The sequence below is a fragment of the Elephantulus edwardii genome, unplaced genomic scaffold, assembly GCF_000299155.1.
Source record: "Elephantulus edwardii isolate Elephantulus edwardi_28Jun2011 unplaced genomic scaffold, EleEdw1.0 scaffold00074, whole genome shotgun sequence".
NCBI classification, from domain to species: domain Eukaryota; kingdom Metazoa; phylum Chordata; class Mammalia; order Macroscelidea; family Macroscelididae; genus Elephantulus; species Elephantulus edwardii.
This window is the reverse complement of record NW_006399824.1, coordinates 1,539,090-1,559,287: the sequence shown is the minus strand read 5'-3', so window position 1 is coordinate 1,559,287 and position 20,198 is coordinate 1,539,090. Positions and strand designations below refer to the sequence as shown.

At 52.1% G+C, this 20,198-nt stretch overlaps 1 protein-coding gene across 2 annotated transcripts in view; it reads left to right on the top strand.

Moving 5' to 3' along the window:
• Positions 1 to 17,707, top strand: part of UNC5B (unc-5 homolog B (C. elegans)) — a 98,186-nt gene extending 80,479 nt beyond the window's left edge. Inside the window, exons 6-17 of one of the 2 annotated variants that reach the window (XM_006888969.1) lie at positions 490 to 657; positions 1,502 to 1,666; positions 1,838 to 1,870; positions 3,888 to 4,082; positions 4,414 to 4,803; positions 6,296 to 6,383; positions 7,419 to 7,587; positions 7,776 to 8,009; positions 9,942 to 10,091; positions 10,758 to 10,922; positions 12,283 to 12,464; positions 16,912 to 17,707. In XM_006888969.1, coding sequence (XP_006889031.1) covers positions 490 to 657; positions 1,502 to 1,666; positions 1,838 to 1,870; positions 3,888 to 4,082; positions 4,414 to 4,803; positions 6,296 to 6,383; positions 7,419 to 7,587; positions 7,776 to 8,009; positions 9,942 to 10,091; positions 10,758 to 10,922; positions 12,283 to 12,464; positions 16,912 to 17,077 — 2,105 coding nt within the window. In that variant the 3' untranslated portion in view covers positions 17,078 to 17,707. The remainder of the gene's footprint in view (positions 1 to 489; positions 658 to 1,501; positions 1,667 to 1,837; positions 1,871 to 3,887; positions 4,083 to 4,413; positions 4,804 to 6,295; positions 6,384 to 7,418; positions 7,588 to 7,775; positions 8,010 to 9,941; positions 10,092 to 10,757; positions 10,923 to 12,282; positions 12,465 to 16,911) is intronic. The other variant, XM_006888970.1, reaches the window with a different exon arrangement.
• Positions 17,708 to 20,198: the final 2,491 nt, after the last annotated feature.

The window sequence follows — 20,198 nt, the reverse complement described above, 5'->3', positions numbered from 1 at the left end:
CCTGAGTCCCTAGCCAGTAGTTCCGAGTCCTTCTCCAGGCCCCTTGCTTCTCTTTAAAGGAGAAATGGCATTCTCCTTAAAGTCAGAAGACTGGGGAAGTGCCCATACCTACCCATTGTCCTAGCAAAGTTAGGGATAGCTGCCCCAGGCCCATGAGCTGTGAGCCCTGTGGGTGCTTGGGCAGGGCCACACCTGAGATGACTTTCCACTTGTGGTCCCAGTCCCCCCGTGACTGACAGGTGGCTGTGGGTGAGTCTCACACCCTCCCTGCACCTCCAGTTTCCATTGTGCAGAGGGGTTGGAGGAGTGACCTCCAGGTCTGCCCTGCCTTCTGGTGTCTGAATCCCCAGTCCTGTAAGCAGGAGGCTTCTAACTTGGTGGTACAGGGTCTGAGTGGGGGCTTCACCAGGGAGAGGGTGGGACTGGGGCCAGGCAAGGAGAGTCCAAGAGCCTGGTCAGCCAGGTGATGGCTGCCCACTGCCCCTGCAGTGAACGGTGGCTGGTCCAGCTGGGCAGAGTGGTCACCCTGCTCCAACCGCTGTGGTCGAGGCTGGCAGAAGCGCACGCGGACCTGCACCAACCCAGCCCCCCTGAATGGAGGAGCATTCTGTGAGGGCCAGGCCTTCCAGAAGACCGCCTGCACCACAGTGTGTCCAGGTAAAGGAGGCTGCTGGGCACACGTGCCCATAGCCAGTCTACTTCCTCATCCTCAAAGACCAGATGCTTTGACCTCTTCTGACCTTATGTTCAGCCCTGGCCTCCACTCACTCAGTCCTGCCCTGGTGACTGGAGAGCTGGAGACAGAGGCTCTGAGCTCACTGACCTCCCAGTCCAGGTCCTGCTGCTCTGCAGCCCAGGGTCCCACAGCTGCTCAGGGCCTGGGAGGGTGTGCACGCTTGCACAGGATTATTGACGCCTTGGTCATGAACCCCAGTCCTGAAACTTTCTCCTCTCCTGTTGTCTTCATCTCACTGTGTGTGTCCCATCTGCTTATGTGCCCTTGGCCATTGAGCTGTGGTCTCTTTCCTGTGACTACGTGTTTGTGTGAATGGTGTGGAGTTTTTTCCTCCCTGACTTATGTCTTGGCATGTGCAATCATCCACTGGACTGTGTCTGTCTGTGCTTTCTTTTTTTATTATTATTAATTTTAATGAGAATTTGCAGAGACTTTGGATTTCCATTCATTCATTGTTGCACTTTTCTCCCTGCCCACCCCTCCCCCCTCAGTACACTCTTTGAAAAGTAGAAGAAAAGTTCCCTCATTGTTTTACAATCCCTCCCCTCAGGTCTACTCTACTATGTAGTCTTCGCTCTGGACTGTCTGTGCTTTCTAGCTCGTGTGTGTGTGTGTGTGTGTGTCTGTGTCGACGTGGGTTTGCATGGTGTTGTGTGTGTGTGTGCACACATGCACTCGCTCACTTACTGCCTGTCTTCATGCATAATTCGGTCTGTGCACACGTCTGTGTGACGTGTGTGGCCCTGTGTGTTGTGGCCCCCACAGTGGACGGAGCGTGGACCGAGTGGAGCAAGTGGTCAGCCTGCAGCACCGAGTGTGCCCACTGGCGCAGCCGTGAATGCATGGCGCCCCCGCCGCAGAACGGCGGTCGAGACTGTAGTGGGACGCTGCTTGACTCCAAGAACTGCACCGACGGGCTGTGCATGCAGAGTGAGTCCCCGTGACAGTGGGGGGCTCTCAGCCCAGCCACAGGCCTTCGCGCCGGCCTTCCTGGGCTCTCCCTTGGGGGACTCTGCCACCGCATTGTCATCTCATCTACCCATCGTATGCTCTGCCATCCTGTCACCTGTGTCATTGTCTTTCCTTTATTTCCCCTGACAGATAAGAAAACTCTAAGTGACCCCAAAAGCCACCGTAAGTCTCATTTCACGGCTCTTCTCCTTTCTTTCTGGGACCCCTGGTTTTTCCTTAGCTGGCTTTTTCAGGGTTTGAGGTATAGGGTTGGCAAGGGATGGGCAGAACCGAGGGCCCCACCAACCACCCTGGCACCCAATGCTGCTTGTCCTCGTGTCCTCCATCATACACTGACAGACAGACAGACAGACAGGCCCTGAGCATCATCATCCTGACCCTCCCCTCAAGGAAGGAAAATTTCATTTCAAGCCGTAGGACTTACCCAAGTCCCTAACCTCAGAAGTAGGAGAGCCAGGATTTGAACCCAGCTGGTTTTGTGACCAAAGCTGTTGCTCTTAATCCCGTCCTTTTATCATTTCTGCCAGGACAGGGCCGGGGTCAGCCCACAGGCCCAGCCCCAGGCCCCTCAGTGGACTCTGTGGCTGAGGTGAAGTCTCCAGATTCTCTCTGAATGTCCTCTGCCCAGTGTTCCCCCCGGGGGGGGGGGGGGGGTCCTTGTTCTCCAAGCCCTGAAGACCTTGCTGTTAACGCAGCGACACCAGAGCAGCAGAGCTGCCGTCAGCAGATTGGCCTGTGATAATGAAGCCACAATTTCCCAATAATTCTAGAACCATAAAATCAGCAGTGGGGCCCTCGGCCGAGCTTGTGGGGGTGGGAGCCGGCTGATGACTATTTAGAGATTGCAAATTATCCAGCAAGTAGCCACAGTGGTAGAGGAGGTCAGGGGGCTGTGCAGAGGCCAGGAGAGCCCTTACTATGTCCCCTCAGAGGCAGGCACTCAGCCTGAGGGGACCAGTCAGGTGGTCCTAATCCATGCCCAGATGGTGATTGATTTTCTAAAACATAGTGAATGGGAATGATTGTATGAAACACAGTGTGAATGATGGCTAGTGTGAAACACAATGTATATGAACTTTGTAAGCAAACAAATATAAATTTTTTTTTAAAAAAAAAATTGATGCCCAGCCCCTGCTGAACTACAGGGGTGGGAGCTTAGAGGAATCCAGACTGGAAGCAGCCTCTCTCCGGGGGCTGCCAGGAAGTGGATGGGTACTTCCTGGAGCCCTGAAAGAAGCAAAGGAAGGAGTTTGATGGCTGCCATCTTGCTCTTATCAGAGTCATCCAGCATGGTAGTCAATCGCTATTTAAATTTGTCCTTAAGTTATTTAAAACTAAATCCACTTAAAACACGAGTTCTTAGTCACGCCAGCCACGTTGCCACATGTGCCAGTGGCTGTCATATTAGCTGGTGCAGATAAAGAATCTCTCCATCGTCACAGAACCCTGTGAGTCGGTCATTTAGACCTGCCTCTGGTCCTGGCATTTCCCCACCAGCCATTAACAGTCCCACGCACTGCGCAGCCGCCTGCCTGATGAAGCACACGAGGCTGGGGTTGCCTTGCCTCCAGGTCCTGTTCTGCTCCTGTCCTGCTCACCTCTCTTCACCCCATCACTGTGTATCTCATTCCACTGTGCCTGTCCACCTCCATCTCAGACCCCAGAGCACAGAATAGAAAAAGTGCTCAGAACATCTCGTGGCAAAGATTTCCTTTGTTAGAGCTTTTGGTGCCTCTAAAGTGGTTACAGGCTAGCAATGAGTCTCTGCAGGTTAAATCCAGCTCTCAGAAGGACAAAGTGCCTGTCCCCATGGGACTCTGAGCTAAAGCTTCTTGTGTCTCAGGGTGTTAACTCGCGAGAGGGATCACATTTGAAAATGTGACAGGTTTCATCATGTGGGCCATGATGTTTGTTCATTTATTTCTTGTTGCTATGCTGGAGAGAAGCAAGGCAGGGGTGTAGAGACCATTTCACTGAGAAAGATCCTAAAGGTGAGAGTAGGTACGAGCCTTGGCAGAGGTTACACAACCTACCATCACAGAGCTTGGATAGAGCCATCTTAGTGTTCTGTCCACCTTCCTGTCTGTGCTGGGTGTTCTCTGGTAAAGGTCTGGGAGAGCCCAGGATGTGTTAATGCTCCCTGGAGCCTGTCCCTCATGGCCTTTCCATGTCCCTGCAGTCCTGGAGCCCTCTGGGGACGTGGCACTGTACGCCGGCCTTGTGGTGTCCGTCTTCGTGGTCGTGGTGGTCCTCCTGGTGGTGGGAGTGGTGGTATACCGCCGCAGCTGCCGCGACTTCGACACTGACATCACTGACTCATCTGCTGCCCTCACTGGTGGCTTCCACCCTGTCAACTTCAAGACTGCAAGGCCCAGTAAGCACCACAAACACCTGGGGTGGCTGTGGGACATCCAGAGAGGTGTGGCAGCCAGTCAGGCCGGAGCCCAGGCGCCAGAGGCCCTCTTAGGACGTGGTAGTTCTGGAAGTAACCATGTGTGTCTGTGGATTAGAAAAATGAGACATGAGGAGAAGCTCAGGCTGGAGGAATCAATCCCCAAAGGCTTCCTGCAAGAGGTGGCAGCTGAGCCTTTGGCAGCTGTACCTGTGGGTGGGATTTTGCAACAGGAAGACCCCACGATAGAAGCAGAGGGTGGGGGCTAGGCTGGTGGCACTTGGCTGAGTCTAATTGTAGCCCCTCCTCACAGACAACCCACAGCTCCTTCACCCCTCTGTGCCCCCCGACCTGACGGCCAGCGCTGGCATCTACCGTGGGCCCGTGTATGCCCTGCAGGACTCAGCTGACAAGATCCCCATGACGAACTCACCTCTGCTGGACCCTCTGCCAAGCCTCAAAATCAAGGTCTACAACTCCAACACCACCAGCTCTGCACCAGGCCTGCCTGACGGGGCTGATCTGCTGGGGGTCCTCCCACCTGGCACCTACCCAGGAGACTTCCCCCGAGATGCCCACTTCCTGCACCTGCGCAGTGCCAGCCTCGGCTCCCAGCAGCTCCTAGGCCTGCCCCGGGACCCGGGGAGCAGCGTCAGCAGCACCTTCGGCTGCTTGGGTGGGAGACTCAGCATCCCCGGCACAGGTGAGTGCTCGCTTGCTGGCCCCGCAGCCTCATCTCAGCATGTGCCCTGTGTCAGGCTGAGTTCTGTAAGAGACACAGAATCAGTGAAGCTGTGCACGTATATGGGCGTGTACGGGAGTATTCATGCTTAGGGGTATGTGTAAAGCCCTGGTGATGTAGCTCATAAGGAATGATGACGCTGTACATGTGTGTATATATGTGTGTCTTTAGATTTATGTAGAGGAAGGAGGCTCTCGTGGCCTAGTCCATAGTGAATTGTCCTCCTAACCCACAGACCCTTTCCTTAGCATCCACTATTGGCTCCTTGGGAGAAAGATGTGCAGTTTCTGTCCACTATGATTTGCAGCCACAGAAACCTTATGAAGAGTCTGTATGAGTCAGAGCCGACTCCACGGCGAGTTTGAATGTTTATGTGAAGGAAGTGATTCACCCTTTTGTAGAGGAGGGTAGGTCCCAGGTCCCTGGGTCAAACCTCAGGAGAGAGGCTCCCTCTGACTCACGGAGCTGCGGAGCTGGTGAATCCAAGGTCAATACGGAAGGCAGGCCGCTCGCTCAAGTCCAAGTCTGAAGCACTTGATGCAGAAGCAAGATTTCCTTATGTTCGACAGAGGCCACATACCTGGTGAAATGCTCCTTTGACCCATTGGTTGCTCATAGCTGATCCCATTCAGGGAATGACTCCGTCGTAGCTATAGCACGTGCACAAACACCACACACACACTCTCACTCTTGGAGGAGGTAAAATGAGGCGAGGCAACTTCATTTCAGCCTGTCCCTCATTAGGGCAGGAAAGCCCACCACCTGCAGTCGTAGCTTCTCCATCTATTAAGTGGGAAGTAGTGTGCAGGTCAGCCAACATACAGTACACTGTCCTAGATGAGGTTCTAGTGTCCAGAGAGAATAGGCCAGCTCAGCTTAGCCAAGTCAGCACTTTACAGCTTCCCAGTGTCATGCATGGAGCCAACACTGGGCTCATCAAACTTGAGGTCTTTGCCCCATAGGAAAGGACATGGGGACTCTAGAATTCTTGCCTTTCACAAGAGAGACCTAGTTTCAGTCCCCAGACAACCCACCTCATGCACAGTCCCCACCGTCTCTCATTGGAGGCTTACAGCTTGCTCTGAGGAGGGAGAAGCAGGCTTCAGAGCAGTTTCTAGTCTAAGGCAGACTCGGAAGAAATGTATAGCAAGCTGTTTCCAATGTGATTTTTCTCAGCGGAACACAATAGTCCCACCCACAGCCCATGTCAGGGATGGTCTCTGGGCGTCATTGCCTTCCATTGTGTACATGGGATCATGGCACCCAACAAGAATGTCCCATGGAAGTATCCGAAACTTCTGTGTTATTGGGAAAGCCTGCTGGTGACTCCTAGAGGTCAGGAGATGCCTTTGTCTCCCTGCCCCAGCTGGGGCCAGTCACGCCCTCCCCATCACGTGTTCTAAGCAGCTAGACTTCCTCTAGCTCCTAACTGCTGACCTCCTTCTTCCTGTAGGGGTCAGCCTGCTGGTGCCCAATGGAGCCATTCCCCAGGGCAAGTTCTACGAGATCTACCTGCTGATAAACAAGGCAGAAAACACCCTGTGAGTAGACAGGTCCCACTCTGCCCGCCCTCTTCTCTCCTTCCTGACTGCTCAGCCCTCTGCTCCCTCTGTGAGTTCTAGCCCCGGCATGTCCACTTGGGTTCTAATGTTACTGTCTCCTCTAAGCCAAAGAGCCTTAGTGGTGTGGTAGTTAAAGAATTTGAATGCTAACATGCAGGTAAGCAGTTAAGTGGCCGTCTGCTTCCGTAAATGTTTGCAGCCTGGGAAACCATACAAGCCATTCTTCACGGTCACTGTGGCACGGTCAGCTCCGTGGCAGGTGGATTGGCTGGGTCAGCCTGCTAAGCCTGTATCTAAAGCCTCAAAGTAGACTGCAAAGGAAAATACTGAGTTTGCACTAACTCCATATTTAAAATTTGCAAAACAAGTACAATAGAACAACACTGAGTCTGGCCAAGGGTTAATAGCCTTCCCCTCAAAAGAGATTTACAGGCCAATAAGAAAATAGTCAACAGCCCAGGAGGAAAGCAGGCAGGGGATATGAATAAGTGAGTCACACACACATATTCCCCCCACACACTATGACTTACTAGGTTTTAAAAGAAAGTTCAACCTGATTAAAAGTCAAAAGAATTACTAATTAAAAGAGCTGAGATACCAGCACTTTTTTGCTTGCAAATTTGCAAAGATCTTTGTCAAATGATAATACCTTGGTGCCAGCGTGGGATCTCGAGGCCTTGCATGCTGGGTGGGGTGTAAATTGGTGCCGTTTCCGGAGGGCAGCTCAGCAACACCTATTGAGACGGAATTCAGAAAGTGCAGAGTGTTTAACAACGTGTGCGAAGATCGGGCTGTGAGAGCATGGCTGTGTGATAACAGAGGTTAGGAAAATGCAAGGTTTACACCATTTTCTTTGCCTCCCTTTGTCCCCAGGACTTCTGGCTAGTTGAGGGGCCTGCCTTTCACACAGCACCCTAGCTCTGAGTTTGGGATCCAGCGGTAGCCCTGTGCCCCTGCTGGCCTCCACTGGCCAACATCACACCCCCTCACTGCTCCCTTCTGCCCTACCCACAGCCCACTTTCGGAAGGGACCCAGACAGTATTGAGCCCCTCAGTGACCTGTGGGCCCACTGGCCTCCTCCTGTGCCGCCCAGTCATCCTCACTGTGCCTCACTGTGCAGAAGTCAATGCTGGTGACTGGATCTTCCAGCTCAAGACCCAAGCCCACCAGGGCCACTGGGAGGTGAGGGCTAAGGCTGGGGAGCAGGCAGCTCTCCTGGGGGTGGGGGTGGCCAGGCCCAGCTGTCAGAATCTGCCCCAGGACACAGCAGGCCTGCCACCAGCATGAGGAGGTGGAGGGCGGGCAGAAGAGGGAGTCTGCCTGGGGCCCTCCTGGGCCTTAATTGTAACCTCCTCGCCCACATCCTTCAGGAGGTGGTGACCCTGGATGAAGAAACCCTGAACACCCCCTGCTACTGCCAGCTGGAGGCCAGGTCCTGCCACATCCTGTTGGACCAGCTGGGTACCTACGTGTTCACAGGAGAGTCCTACTCCCGCTCTGCGGTCAAGAGGCTCCAGCTGGCCATCTTCGCCCCCGCCCTCTGTACCTCCCTCGAGTACAGTCTCAGGGTTTACTGCCTGGAGGATACCCCCGTAGCACTGAAGGTAGGAAGGGCTGAGCCCTACAACTCCAACACCCACACCTGCGTGGTTCCTTCCATCCTCCCTCCCTCGCTCCCTGCCCAGGCTCGTAATCTCTTCCAGTCTAATCTGCTCCTCAATAGATGAATCAGTGCCTCTTGTCCTCTCTAAGCTGGAGCTAAGGGTGTGGGAAACAGGGGATCATGGGTGCTCTGATGAAGATCTTCCTTGAAGAGTGGGAAGAAAGGACATGCTCTGGGAGGGACCTTCAGTGTCTGGTGGCAGGAGACAGCTTGACCCAGCACAAATGGAGCTGACCTTTATCCTAAGCCTCAAGGGCCAGCAGGAGGCCAGGAAGAGAAAGAGGAGAAGATTTCTGGCAGATGGAGCAACGTATATGGGAAGAAAGAGTCAGGGAGAGCGGAGGGACTCAGATTCCTAAGATTCCTAAGAGCCTTGTGACCAAGCCAAGCCCTTTGGATCTTTCCAAAAGGAATGGGAGTTCTGGTGACCTAGTGGTAAGAAACTGTGCTGCAATCCCAATGGCTCGCAGTTCTAATCCATCAGCTATCCTGGGAGAAGAATGAGCAGTCTCTTCCCATGCGATTAACTGCCTCTGAAAACCCTCTGAAGAGACAGCTATGGGTCGGTTCCAGCTGCACAGTACTTAGCTGAATGGGAAAGGATCAGAAGGGACCTGCTCACAGGTGGTGCCCTTTCGAGAGCCCCCTGTGAGTGGAGAGATAAGTGGTGGGGAGGCAAGGTGGAAAGTTGGGTGGGCCCTGGCCAGTAGACAGTGATGGTGGCAAGGAGAAGAGGGGCTGACAGTATAATGGACACAACCAGAGGTTGGTGGGAAGGGCCGTGGAAGAGGGAAGTGACCAGCTGGCAGCCAGAGTCCTGGTCCTGTGTATGCAGAGGAGGAAGATAATTGTGTCCTGGAGTGAGGAAGGAAAGTGTTTTCATCCAGAGTTGATGACGGCCGGCTGTGGAACCCAGTCTAACTACCCTTACCTGTTCTCCACACCGCAGCCTCAAACACCTGCCCATCCCGTCCTCCGCCCTCTGCCCATTCCCAGGATCACAGGCCCATCCTAACTTAATACTGGGAGAGTGCAAACGCATGGGCTTGTTTAAACCTCTTTTCCATCCTTTCTCTCGTGCCTCATGACCCTTGCCCCGTTCTTCCTCCTCCCACTCACGCCATGTGGCCCCTCAGCTCTGTCTCCCTGTCTCAGATAGCTTCTCAACCTCCACGTTACAGGCTGATGTAGCATGAGTGAAAAGACATATTGAGAGAGTAAGAGTCTGTCTCCTGCAGGGATTGGCTGGCCTGGAATTCCAGGGCGCCCCCAGGGACTTTCAGGCACCTGCAAAATGCAGCTGTGATCGCTTGGTACGAAGGCATTGGCCCAAGTGTGGACTTGGCCTCAAAACTGAGTGCCGTATTTTAGTTTTTTGGTATCTGTGTTTATTCAGCCCCCCCCCCATGCAGCCACTTAACCGTTCATCCAACTTTATATCCATTTGTCCATATACTAATTCAGTCAGTAGTCCTTTTGTCCATTCAGCTATAACCAGTCCATCCATTTATCTCACCTTTTCCCCACCTCCATCTATTTGTATACCCATCCATTGTAGATCCGTCTCTCTTCCTATTTATCTGTGCACTCATCTGTTCATCTAAGCATTCTTGAGTTCATCTGCCCTTCTCCCTGTTCATCATTTCCAAGCTCTGATGGTTTAGAGGTAAAGAACTGCGCCTCTAACATGAAAACTTGTGGTTCAAATCCACCTGCTGGAGAAAGATAGGCAGTTTGCCCCTGTGCCTCTGAAAACCCACTGGAGGGTCTGCTATGGGTTGGTTCTGACTTGACAGTACACAAAATAAGCCCATTTGTCCATCCATCCATCTGTTTAATTTCCTGTCCCTTCTGATTTGTCCCTGACCTGCAGGAGGTGCTAGAGCTGGAGCGGACACTGGGTGGCTACCTGGTGGAGGAACCCAAACCCCTGCTGTTTAAGGACAGTTACCACAACCTTCGCCTCTCCCTCCACGACATCCCCCATGCCCACTGGAGGAGCAAACTGCTGGCCAAGTACCAGGTGAGGTCCGGGCCTAGGAGCAGGAGTGGAAGGGCACACCAGTTCCCCTCTGTGCCCAGCCTCTGCCCTCTGCCTCTGTCCTAGGGTTTGGCCTGCAGTCTCTCTTTACCTCTCAGTCTCATGCCCCCACCGTTTCCCCAGCTCCAGGCATCCTCAGGCACATCTCTTAATTAAGTGCCACCAATGGTCATGTCTTCACTCCCACCCTGCCACAGTCTCGGGCACAGAAACCAGGGGCCACATGTTCAGAGAAGCCTTCCCATCTCTAAGATTGTACACTGGCTGGCTGATCTGAGCTCGGATGGGGGTGCCCCTCTGCCCAGCCGTCCATGTGACACCACTGTATCCACGAGGCTTTCACAACCCAAACACAAGGGATCAGGCTCATGCCTTCTCCTCTTCCATACTCACCCCATCCCTAATTCCCTTCTGGAACTGAGGGACTGTCATGAGCCCAGTCAGCCAGTGAAAGGGCCCTTGACTTTGACCTTAACAATGTTTCTGTTCCTCTGGTTGGAGAGGTCTGAACTGGCCCTGTGAGTGGCTGCTGCAGCCTTCCCTGACGATGTCCTCATGCTTCCTTTCCATTCCCTGTGAGACAGGGCATGCTGGGTGGGTTCCAGAAGGGACCTCACCTCCATGTCCCTGGCCTGCTCCCCCCAACAGGAGATCCCGTTCTATCACATCTGGAGCGGCAGCCAGAAGGCCCTTCACTGCACCTTCACCCTGGAGCGCCTCAGCCTGGCCTCCACAGAGCTCACCTGTAAGATCTGTGTGCGCCAGGTGGAAGGGGAGGGCCAGATATTCCAGCTGCACACGACGCTGGCCGAGGTGAGGCCCAGAGGCTCTGACTGGGGGTCTGGGTGAATGCAGCATGCCGACTGACTGGCCTTCTCGCCTGGTTAACAGAAATATCCTCTCCAAACACATCTCCTCTCACAAGGCTGCACTGGGACTTGGGCATGCTTCCCTTCCAGCCATGATTTGTTGGTTCCTAGGTCATGCACATAGTTAATGCACTTGGCTGCTAAATGAAAGGAAGGTCAAGTCTACCCAGAAGTGCCTCAGAAGAAAGGCCAGGTGACCTCCTTCCAGAATGTCACCACTGAAAACCCTGTGACATACAGTTCTGCTATGACACAAGGTCACCATGAATTAGAATGGACTTGATAGCAGCTGGCTGACCGGCTGACCGGTACTGAGTGCCAGCCATGTTCCTGGCACTATTGTACCTCACTGAATCAGTGCAGCCACCCAGGGAGGCAGACATGAGTATCCCCAGCTGGGAGATGAGAAGGGGGTTCTAAGGAAGACAGGTCTGTCTGGAGTCACACGGCAAGTGAGTGACAAGACCCACATTTGATCTGAGACAGGTGTAAGGCCTGAGCCTGCAGCCTTACAGGTGGAGACCTGTGAGCCCAGGCGGTTTAGGTACGAGTGCTGCACCCTCTCCGCCGTGCAATGTAAAGAACTGGATACAGGTTCAAGGCCCAGCCCTGCCCTTAACCTGGTGTCTGGCTTGGGTCACTTCCTCTTTCTAGACCCCATTTTTTAAAATTTTATATTCTTTTGCTTACTGAGTTCATATACATTGTGTTTCACACTATTCTTTATTCACATTGTGTTTCATACAATCATTCCCATGCATTATATTTTATAACATTAATCACCATTGGACCTTGCCCATCATTACCTTGTATTTTCATGTTGTCACCAGATCCTTCCCACTTGCTTCACCCCATCTCTTTACCCACCAAGTTGTGCAACCCTGTGGCTTCACCCCTACCCATCCTCACCCCTCTGCTCCTACCCCTTCCCTCCTTGGGTCCCCGTATGTGTTTTACTAGTTAGCCTTCTATTTTTACAATAATTAGACCCCATTTTTTCATGTTTAAAATGGGTTGATGTTCTTGAGACAGGTTGAGGCTTCAGAGCTCTGTCATCTTTGGGCTTGCACCAGTGTTCTTGGCGCCTCCAGACCCAAGCCTTGGAACCTTCCCTGGCTCCGGTCCTGGGGCAAATCCCTCAGGGAATTTAACTGGGCAGATGCTGAAGGCTGCTTGGGAGAGGTAAAGAGGGTGTCTGAGCTTCAGTGAGTTCAGGGTTCCAGAGCAGCCAGGATGGAGGGAAGATGCCCAGAGCCACCTCAGGTAATGCTCTCCTCTCCCATTCATGTGCTCTGCCCTTCCAGACGGCTGCTGGCTCCCTGGATGCCCTCTGCTCTGCCCCCAATAGTACTGTTACCACACAACTGGGACCCTATGCCTTCAAGATCCCACTCTCCATTCGTCAGAAAATATGCAACAGCCTTGACGCCCCCAACTCTCGGGGCAACGATTGGCGACTGCTGGCCCAGAAGCTTTCCATGGACCGGTGAGTGTCTGCCTCCTCCCATGCCACAGACCACACTCATTCCCTTCCCACTCACAGGCTGGCAGGGATGAGCAGCCAGTGAGCCCAGGTTCAGATCCAGTTTGGTTTCTGATTGGCTAGCCTCTGTGGCTGTCATCATGCTGGGCTCCAATCTTTCATTGAGATTGGATGACAGGTTCACCAGCATCAAAGTCTGCATGCAGGGCAGGGGAGCTAAAGAGCTGTTGGGGGTCCTTGTTGGGAGCTGGTGTCCTGGTGACTGCCAGGATTTACTCCCTATCTGAAAGTGGTGCTGCTTCTCATTCCCAGCAGAAAGGTGGGCTCAATGTTAAGATGTTCTTTTTTTTTCCAAAAAATAATAATGCATAAAACCCACCTGTGCCCACCATTATTGATTGCTGAGAGGTATTCTTGGACATTGGCCACCCACAACAAACCCTGCTGGCCTCTCTTCTCATTTCTGAGGCCTCTCATGGTTGAGGAGTCCTGGCTGTGCTTCTCATGGTCTTGTTTATAGTTTGGGTGTTCATTGCTACATCCCTGAGGGCAGGGCATTTCTCTGAAGATTATTTGCCGAGCACTAACCGTGTGCCAGGCAGAGCCGTAGACATGAAAGATACCACAGTGAACAAATGAAACCTCTCCCAGGTCCTGTGGACATTGCATTCCAGTGCGTTCAGTGCTTTAAGCACAGAGTTTACAGCAGTGAAAAAACGAGATCCATTTCTAACTCTTGTGGGCATCACATCCCACTGCAGGAAGACAGGTGATAAGCATGGCAGATGAAGATAAAGGTGTGGGGAGGACTGGTGGTGGTGGTGGTTGTGGTGGTGGTGGTGGTCGCGGTGGTTGCTCCGGCGTTGACTCCAGTTCATAGCCACCATGTGTCCAACAGATCCCAACCCAGCTCAGTCCCGAGCCATCCTCACATCTCTGCCATGCTTACGCTTGTTGTTCAGTCACTGTGTCAGTGCATCCCCTTGAGGATCTCTCTGCTTTGCTGACCGTCCACTTTTCCAAGCATCATGTCCTTTTCCAAGGCCTGGTCCTTCCTGACAAAATGCCCAAAATATGTGAGACACAAACGTCACCATCCTTGCCTCTAGGGAACACCGTGACTGCACTACTTTCAAGACTGGTGTGTGTGTTCTTTTGGCAGTCTGTGGGATACACACAACTCTTCACCAGCACACAGTTCAGAGGCTTATGCTCTTCTTTGGTCTTCTTTCATTGCTCAGCTTTCACCTGTTTATGAACCATTGAAGATGCAATGGCTTGGGTCAGGTGCACATTACTCCTTAAAGGGACATCCTTGCTCTTTAGCACTTTACAGAGGACCTTGATAGGAGGTTTGCTCTATACAGTATGTCTTTTGATTTCATGCAGAATAGCACAGGGAGAAGGGATGGGAAATGGGAGGATTACAGTTGTGAATGAACGTGCATCGCTGGGAAGGTAACATTACTAAAACATCAGGGGCATTGAGTGAGAAGAGGGACCCATGCAGATGTCTGAAGAAGTCTTACAGAGGAAGCTGTAAGTTCAAAGGCCCTAGGGCAGAAGTGAGCCTGCTGTGTTGGAGGGACAGCAGAAGACTTTGTGGTTCTCTGCTAGCTTCAGTAATTTGTTGCAGTGGCCACATAGAGCTCACAGGCTGTACATGTAGTTACGTGGTTTATTAAGGAAGAAAGAATATAGAACCCAGGATCAGGAAGCATACAGTCCCCTGTAGAGAAAAGCAAATCTCTCCCTTCAGACAGCCCTCTCCACTCCTTGTGGCCGTACAAGCAGTCAGGCCCTTCTCTCTGTGCATGCCCCTCGCCTCTGCAGGCCCATCTGCCTTCAGCATCCCTGTCCTTTGCCTCTCTGCTGCAGACTGGCCCAGCTCATTGCCTGGGTAGTGATTTCCTCTGGCTCTCTCAGTTGCCTTCCTCGCACCATTCTTCTGCTGTCACCATCCACCCCTTTGGGGCCTGTTGCTTCAGGCTCTGCTGTGTAGCACCTTCTGGACCACTCACTTTTTCAATGTCCCAGCCCTCAAAAAACATGCTGAAACTGTTCTGTCTCCTTTCTTCCTTTCTACCAACTTCTGTGGGGTTGTTGAACATATAAGCAAACTCCTTGTCAGTTTTAAGGCATGGCCTGGCTGCCTACCAGGATCAGGAACTGACCAAAATACTCTTGGTATTTTGCAGAAACTTCATGGAACTTGCAAGGTAGGAAATAGTCACTGAATTTGCATACATCTCTTGGCCAGTCCCTGTGAAGTTCATTAAGTAGACCAGCAGCAGGACAGGCTATAGCAAAGGACCAGATAAAAGCTGTATTGAGCTCATCAAACCTCAGGTTGTTTATAGCTTACACAGCAATTGTCAGTCAACCTGAACAGAAGTAACAAACCCTCTGGGTTAGAAGCAGCCTTGAATCAGCTCAGAGATGGTTGGAAGTGGCAACGAGACCTCTTTGTGACCTGTGTCAAAAATCCAAGAACATGTCATTTAGTTCCTCTTCCAAGATATGCAGCTATAGCCATGGCTATAACGAAACCATTTTGAATTGGTTTGAAGCCCTGGTTAGAAAATTAAGATAAACGTGACTCTTCGGGGTTTACGGGGAAAATCTCTCTAGCTGTTTTTCTGAAGAGCTACAGCAAAAGGCCACATAAAGTTTTTGAGAGCGAGAAGGCAAAAGGCCACATAATTTCACCACAGTGGCCATCAGTCAGATCAGCTTTGAGAGGCTGCCACATTCCTCAGGCTGTCCCCTCCCCTTAATCCAAGGGAGTAATGCTTTACCCTCCCACATCCGGACAGTGTGAGGGTCAGATAAAGCCCAGACTAACTGTGAGCCGCCACATCTGCCACCAGCGCCAGGACAGAGCAGTAAACTCTACAAGTGCTTGCTGAATAAAAGAGTAATGCCAGCTCTTTTATAGAACTCAAAATGCTAGCTAGACAAAATGCTTATGTGCTGTTTTGTGCCATCAAGTCAAATGCAACTCCATATGCACAATAGCTCTGAACCATACCCTATCCTAAGCCTATCTCACTGTTCTGACATACCTGCCCCCATTACTCTATTTACTGTTAGTCCAGCTCATCCAGGATTTTCCTCTCTTGCACTGTCTGTCCATCCTTCCAAGCATGATGTCCTTTTCCAAGGACTGGTCCCACCTGGAAACATGCCCAAAGTATATCAAACAAAACTTCATAATCCTTGCGTCTGAGGAGCAGCTTGGTGTCACCCTCTCTAGGAGGGACCTGTTTGTTCTCTTGGCAGTCCAGTATGTTCAATACTTTTCTCTAGCACCACAACTCAAAGGCATTGATTCTTTTTCTCTCATTCTTCTTCATTGTCCAGCTCTCTGATGCATAGCAAATAATTTGTGAAGATGATGGCCCAGATTAGACACACCTTAGTCTCCAGACTGATAACAGTGCTCTTTAGAACTTTGGAGAGGTTCCTGACAGCCAGTTTCCTTAATGCAGTTCATCTTTTGGTATCCTGGTTGCTGGTACCACGAGTGTTGATTATGGAGCCGGGCAAGCTGAAATGAACAATTTCAATCTCTTCTCCATCTGTCATAAGCTGTCAGTTGGTTCACCAATTGACTTAGTGGTGAAAATCTTTGTCTTCTTGATGTTGTTTCAATCCATATTGAAGACTGCGTATAAAATGGAAATTATGACTTAAAAAACCTCTATTGCCATTGAGTCATCTCCAGCTCATGATGATCCCACGCGTGTGAGAGTGTTCTGTGTCCCATTAGGTTTTTAATGGCTGATCTGTCAAAATAAGTTGCCAGAGTATTGTCAAATACTTTTCTTCCACGGAGCTTTTGGGTCGGCTTGAACTGCCAACCTTTTTGTTAACAGCCAAGTGTGTTTGCCATTTGCACAGCCTGGGGAACGTGTTACACTTTTTGGAAAACAGGATGTATTGTGTGCGTGCCATGTGTAGACACTTTACACAGATAGGTTGGGATTTACAGAGCTGTCAGGGGCCTGGTTCCTGCATCCGGGGAGTTTGTGGGGTAGGACCAGGCAGAGGATGGAAGTGAGAGGAAGAGAAAAGAATGGCGTGCTAGGCTTGGGCAGTCTCTCCTGGTAATTATGATGATCATAAAATAGTGAAGATGAACAGGACAGGGCCTAGAGTCTAGAGACCGTTGTAGACTCTTACTTTGTATACTTTAAATGATCTTAGACCCCGTCTATAAAGTTGGAAGCATCATCCTCTTCTAGAGAAGAAGAGACTGAGGGTCAGAGAAGTTCAGAGCCTTGTCCTGGCCACACAGTCTGGAAACAGTAGCACCAGGATTGACAGCCAAGACTTTAGGGCCCCAGGAACCAGTCTTCCCCACTCCCATTCCTTCCTCTGCCTCCAGGCTCCCGAGAGGTGCTCAGTATTCTCATTACCCAGTATCACTCTCCCTCCTCCCTGCCAGGTACCTGAACTACTTTGCCACCAAAGCGAGCCCCACGGGCGTGATCCTGGACCTCTGGGAAGCTCTGCAGCAGGACGATGGGGACCTCAATAGCCTGGCCAGTGCCTTGGAGGAGATGGGCAAAAGTGAGATGCTGGTGGCCATGGCCACTGACGGGGACTGCTGAGCTGCCTTCGGACACAGGCCAGCGGGACCAGCAGGAGGCAGGCATGAGAGGCCTGGGGAAGCCTCCTAAGGGGACCTTGAGCCTCTGCTGCCACCAGCTCACAGCGGAGCAGCTCTCTCCTCGCTGCCCAGCCCTGACCACGACCAGCCTTAGAAAAATCCATGTACTCTCTTGACCATCTCTGTCCCCTGACACGTCTCTGGCCTCAGCCCTCTCTGCGGGGACAGGGTTGAGACAGAGGCCTCTGGTGGCAGGTATAGGGGACAGAGGCCACTCTCCTTTTCACACCCCACCCTCTGCGGGGACTTCCTTTCACACTGTTTTCTTTTCCCTCTTCATTTTCTCCCTTCATTACCCGTTTCTTCCTCCTCCCCACCTCCTTCACACAGTTTTGCTCTTTGAAGAGTTAAGTACAGACAAACTGCTTTCTCCTGTCCAAAAGAAAAAAAAACCGCACAGAAAAAAGAAAGAAGGCTTCACACCACTAGTAAGGCTCGAAGAAGAAGAAAAACACCGAACTACAAGGGAAAAGAAAACCCAGTTTCCTAGGAAACGCAAATGATTTATTATCCAGATATTTGGATAAGTCCTTTTTAAGAAAAAAAAAAAAAGACAATGAAAAACAACACACACAAAAATTTTAGAAAACTCTTTTCTTGAATGAATGGAGATGGACTTGGTTCTGGCCTCGAGTGAGTGAGTGTGCACGTGAGTGTACGTGTGTCAGGGAGGGGGAGACTGAGCAGGGAACACACTGTTGCTTGTAGAAGTCCTCATACTACAGTTTGGGCATGCCTTGGTTTCCCTGGTTTAATGGGGAGTAGGCCCAACTGGGTTTTCAGTATAGTAGCACATTTCCCTCTAAAATCTTAAGCACACACTGTGAATCTGTAAAACAAAGGAGTGTTTGGGGCTAGAGTGGGGTCCCTCCGGTAACCTCAGGCAGAGGCCCTCAGATTCCACCAGAAACACGTGGGAACTCGGGTTAAGAAGCCCAGGACTGGAATGGAAGGTGTGGGTGGGCCTGGTCCACTCTGAACCTGGGAGAATGTTCCCAAGGCTGGACCCTGGGGAGGGAGTGTGGCCCATAAGTGGGGCTGGAGCAGAGAGAAGAAATGGGATCCTCTCGTGGGATCCACTGGAGCCAGGACACCCCTCCCCCAGCAGCCTCTGGGCCAGGTGGGCTGGAGGTCAGAGCCTTTTCTCAGGGATCCCAGGTCCCCTCTCCTGGCCCTCAGTGTCTGTAAAGCAGGATGGAGAGTCCTTGCTTTGAGGACCTGTCTGCCCTGCAGTGTGAGAGGCTGAGAAGTGGGCGGCCGGCTGCATTTACAGCCCTGGATGAGGAAGGGTAGAGAGCTGTTTCTCCACTCTCCTGCTCTCATCTCCACAGGCACCACTCTTTAATCCTCTCCCTACCCTCCCTCTGTGGGCTGGGAAGCTTTGAAGAAACTTTCTCAACTGAGCTGGTTTGCCAGCGTGGAAGAGCTGGCATCATGACCACCCTGTTCTAGAATATTCTGAGAGGCCAGTAGGGTTTTACATGGGGGGTAAGGATTGTCCGTTTCTATCCCTTTTCTGGGTTGATTGCTGGTATAGGGAGCTCATCAAAGGCCTCTCCTTGGCTTCTGGGCAGGGCGGGTGCCAGCTCCCCACAGTCTGGGCACTGACCCCAGTGCTTGCCTCAGCAGATCCCTCAGCAGCTTTGGGGACCAGCCTGGGCACATCCTGCCTTTGAAAGTTGGCTTGTGAGAGGAGAGCAGGTTTTAAGCTGCAGTCCCAACCAGTGCTTGGCTTCCTTGCCCTATGCTCCAGAGTTTATGAGGATTCTCACTAGCCCTTAGCTCTGGGAGTTGGGGGCTGGCCTGAGCCACCTGCCAGAAGGTTTGAGGAAATATTCCTGTCAGGAGTGTGGAGCGGCCAGGCCTTCAGCAGGGCTGGGACCTGTTCGGGCCACTGAGGCCAAGAACAAGGTCTTTTCTCCCAGAACCTGGTGGGCACACTTTAGACAGAGAGCCCTCCTCCATGTCCACCCTCTCTGTTCACATTAACCTAGTGTGTGGGCTGCACTGAGAGGGTCTTTACTGGTGCCATTCTCATCACTCGCTAAAGATGCAGTGTGGTCTTAAGAGGCCGAAGATGAGGACTGAGTTCAGCTTTGCCACTGATTAAACCACTCTGTGTGGCCTGGGGGACGCCATCACCTCCTCCAGCCTCAGGTCTACAGAGGAGACCCCATGACTGCTGTCTGAGCCCCTCTTGGGTTTGGATGCTGTGATTTTTAGCTTCGGAAGGGACCCCTAATTGCTTCCCTTCAAAGAGTCGACGCCAGTCTGCTATCCTGTGCCCTCCCAGCTCCACCCAGACAGTGTCAGTCACCCAGTGATGTCAGGAAATCATGTTACCAGGGCCCAGAGCACAGAACAATTGACTGGAGCCTCCTGGGAGGCTCAGATCATCCAGCTTTATACGAAAAGCCCTGAGAGGGTTCCCTGGCTCTGTCGATCTGCTGAGGTTGCTGTTGTACGTCCTCAGGCTGCCTGCCTCCTCAGTGGTGCGGTCAGCGATTCCTTGTCTGCTCAGACCTGGGAGTCCGTTCACCCCATTGTGGGGCGTGAGGACTGTGATTTCCGCACTGCTGGAGTTGTGTGGGCTGCTGACTTAGGTCTCTGATCTCTGAAGTGTGTTTGCTCATGCGTATGTGTGTGTGTGTGTACGTGCGTGCCATGCTATGTGTGTGCTTGTCTCATGGGCATGCCAGATGTACCTCTAGGACCATGGGTGTGTCTCCACCTGTGTGGGGCATGTGGCCTCTGTTGTGCCCAGGTTCGGGGGCCTGGAGGTTGGCGTGCTTGTGCCCTGCCCTCTGGATCCACAGGGTCAGTCATTGTATCTTCTACGTGCCTCTCTCTACCTTCCCTCTCACGGTGCCCCAAGTTCCAGAACTGAGGGATAGGAGTCCCCCAAGAATATAGGGGAACCTCCCTGTCTCCTAGAAAATCTAGACCCTCAGCTCCAGACAGCTGAACTGGGTCTCTTAGGCCCTTGAGGGAAGGTGGTCAGGAGCTTGGGTGCAGGGAGCAACTCTCCTGAGGCTCAAGGGCTGACCCCTGCCTGGGCCTGG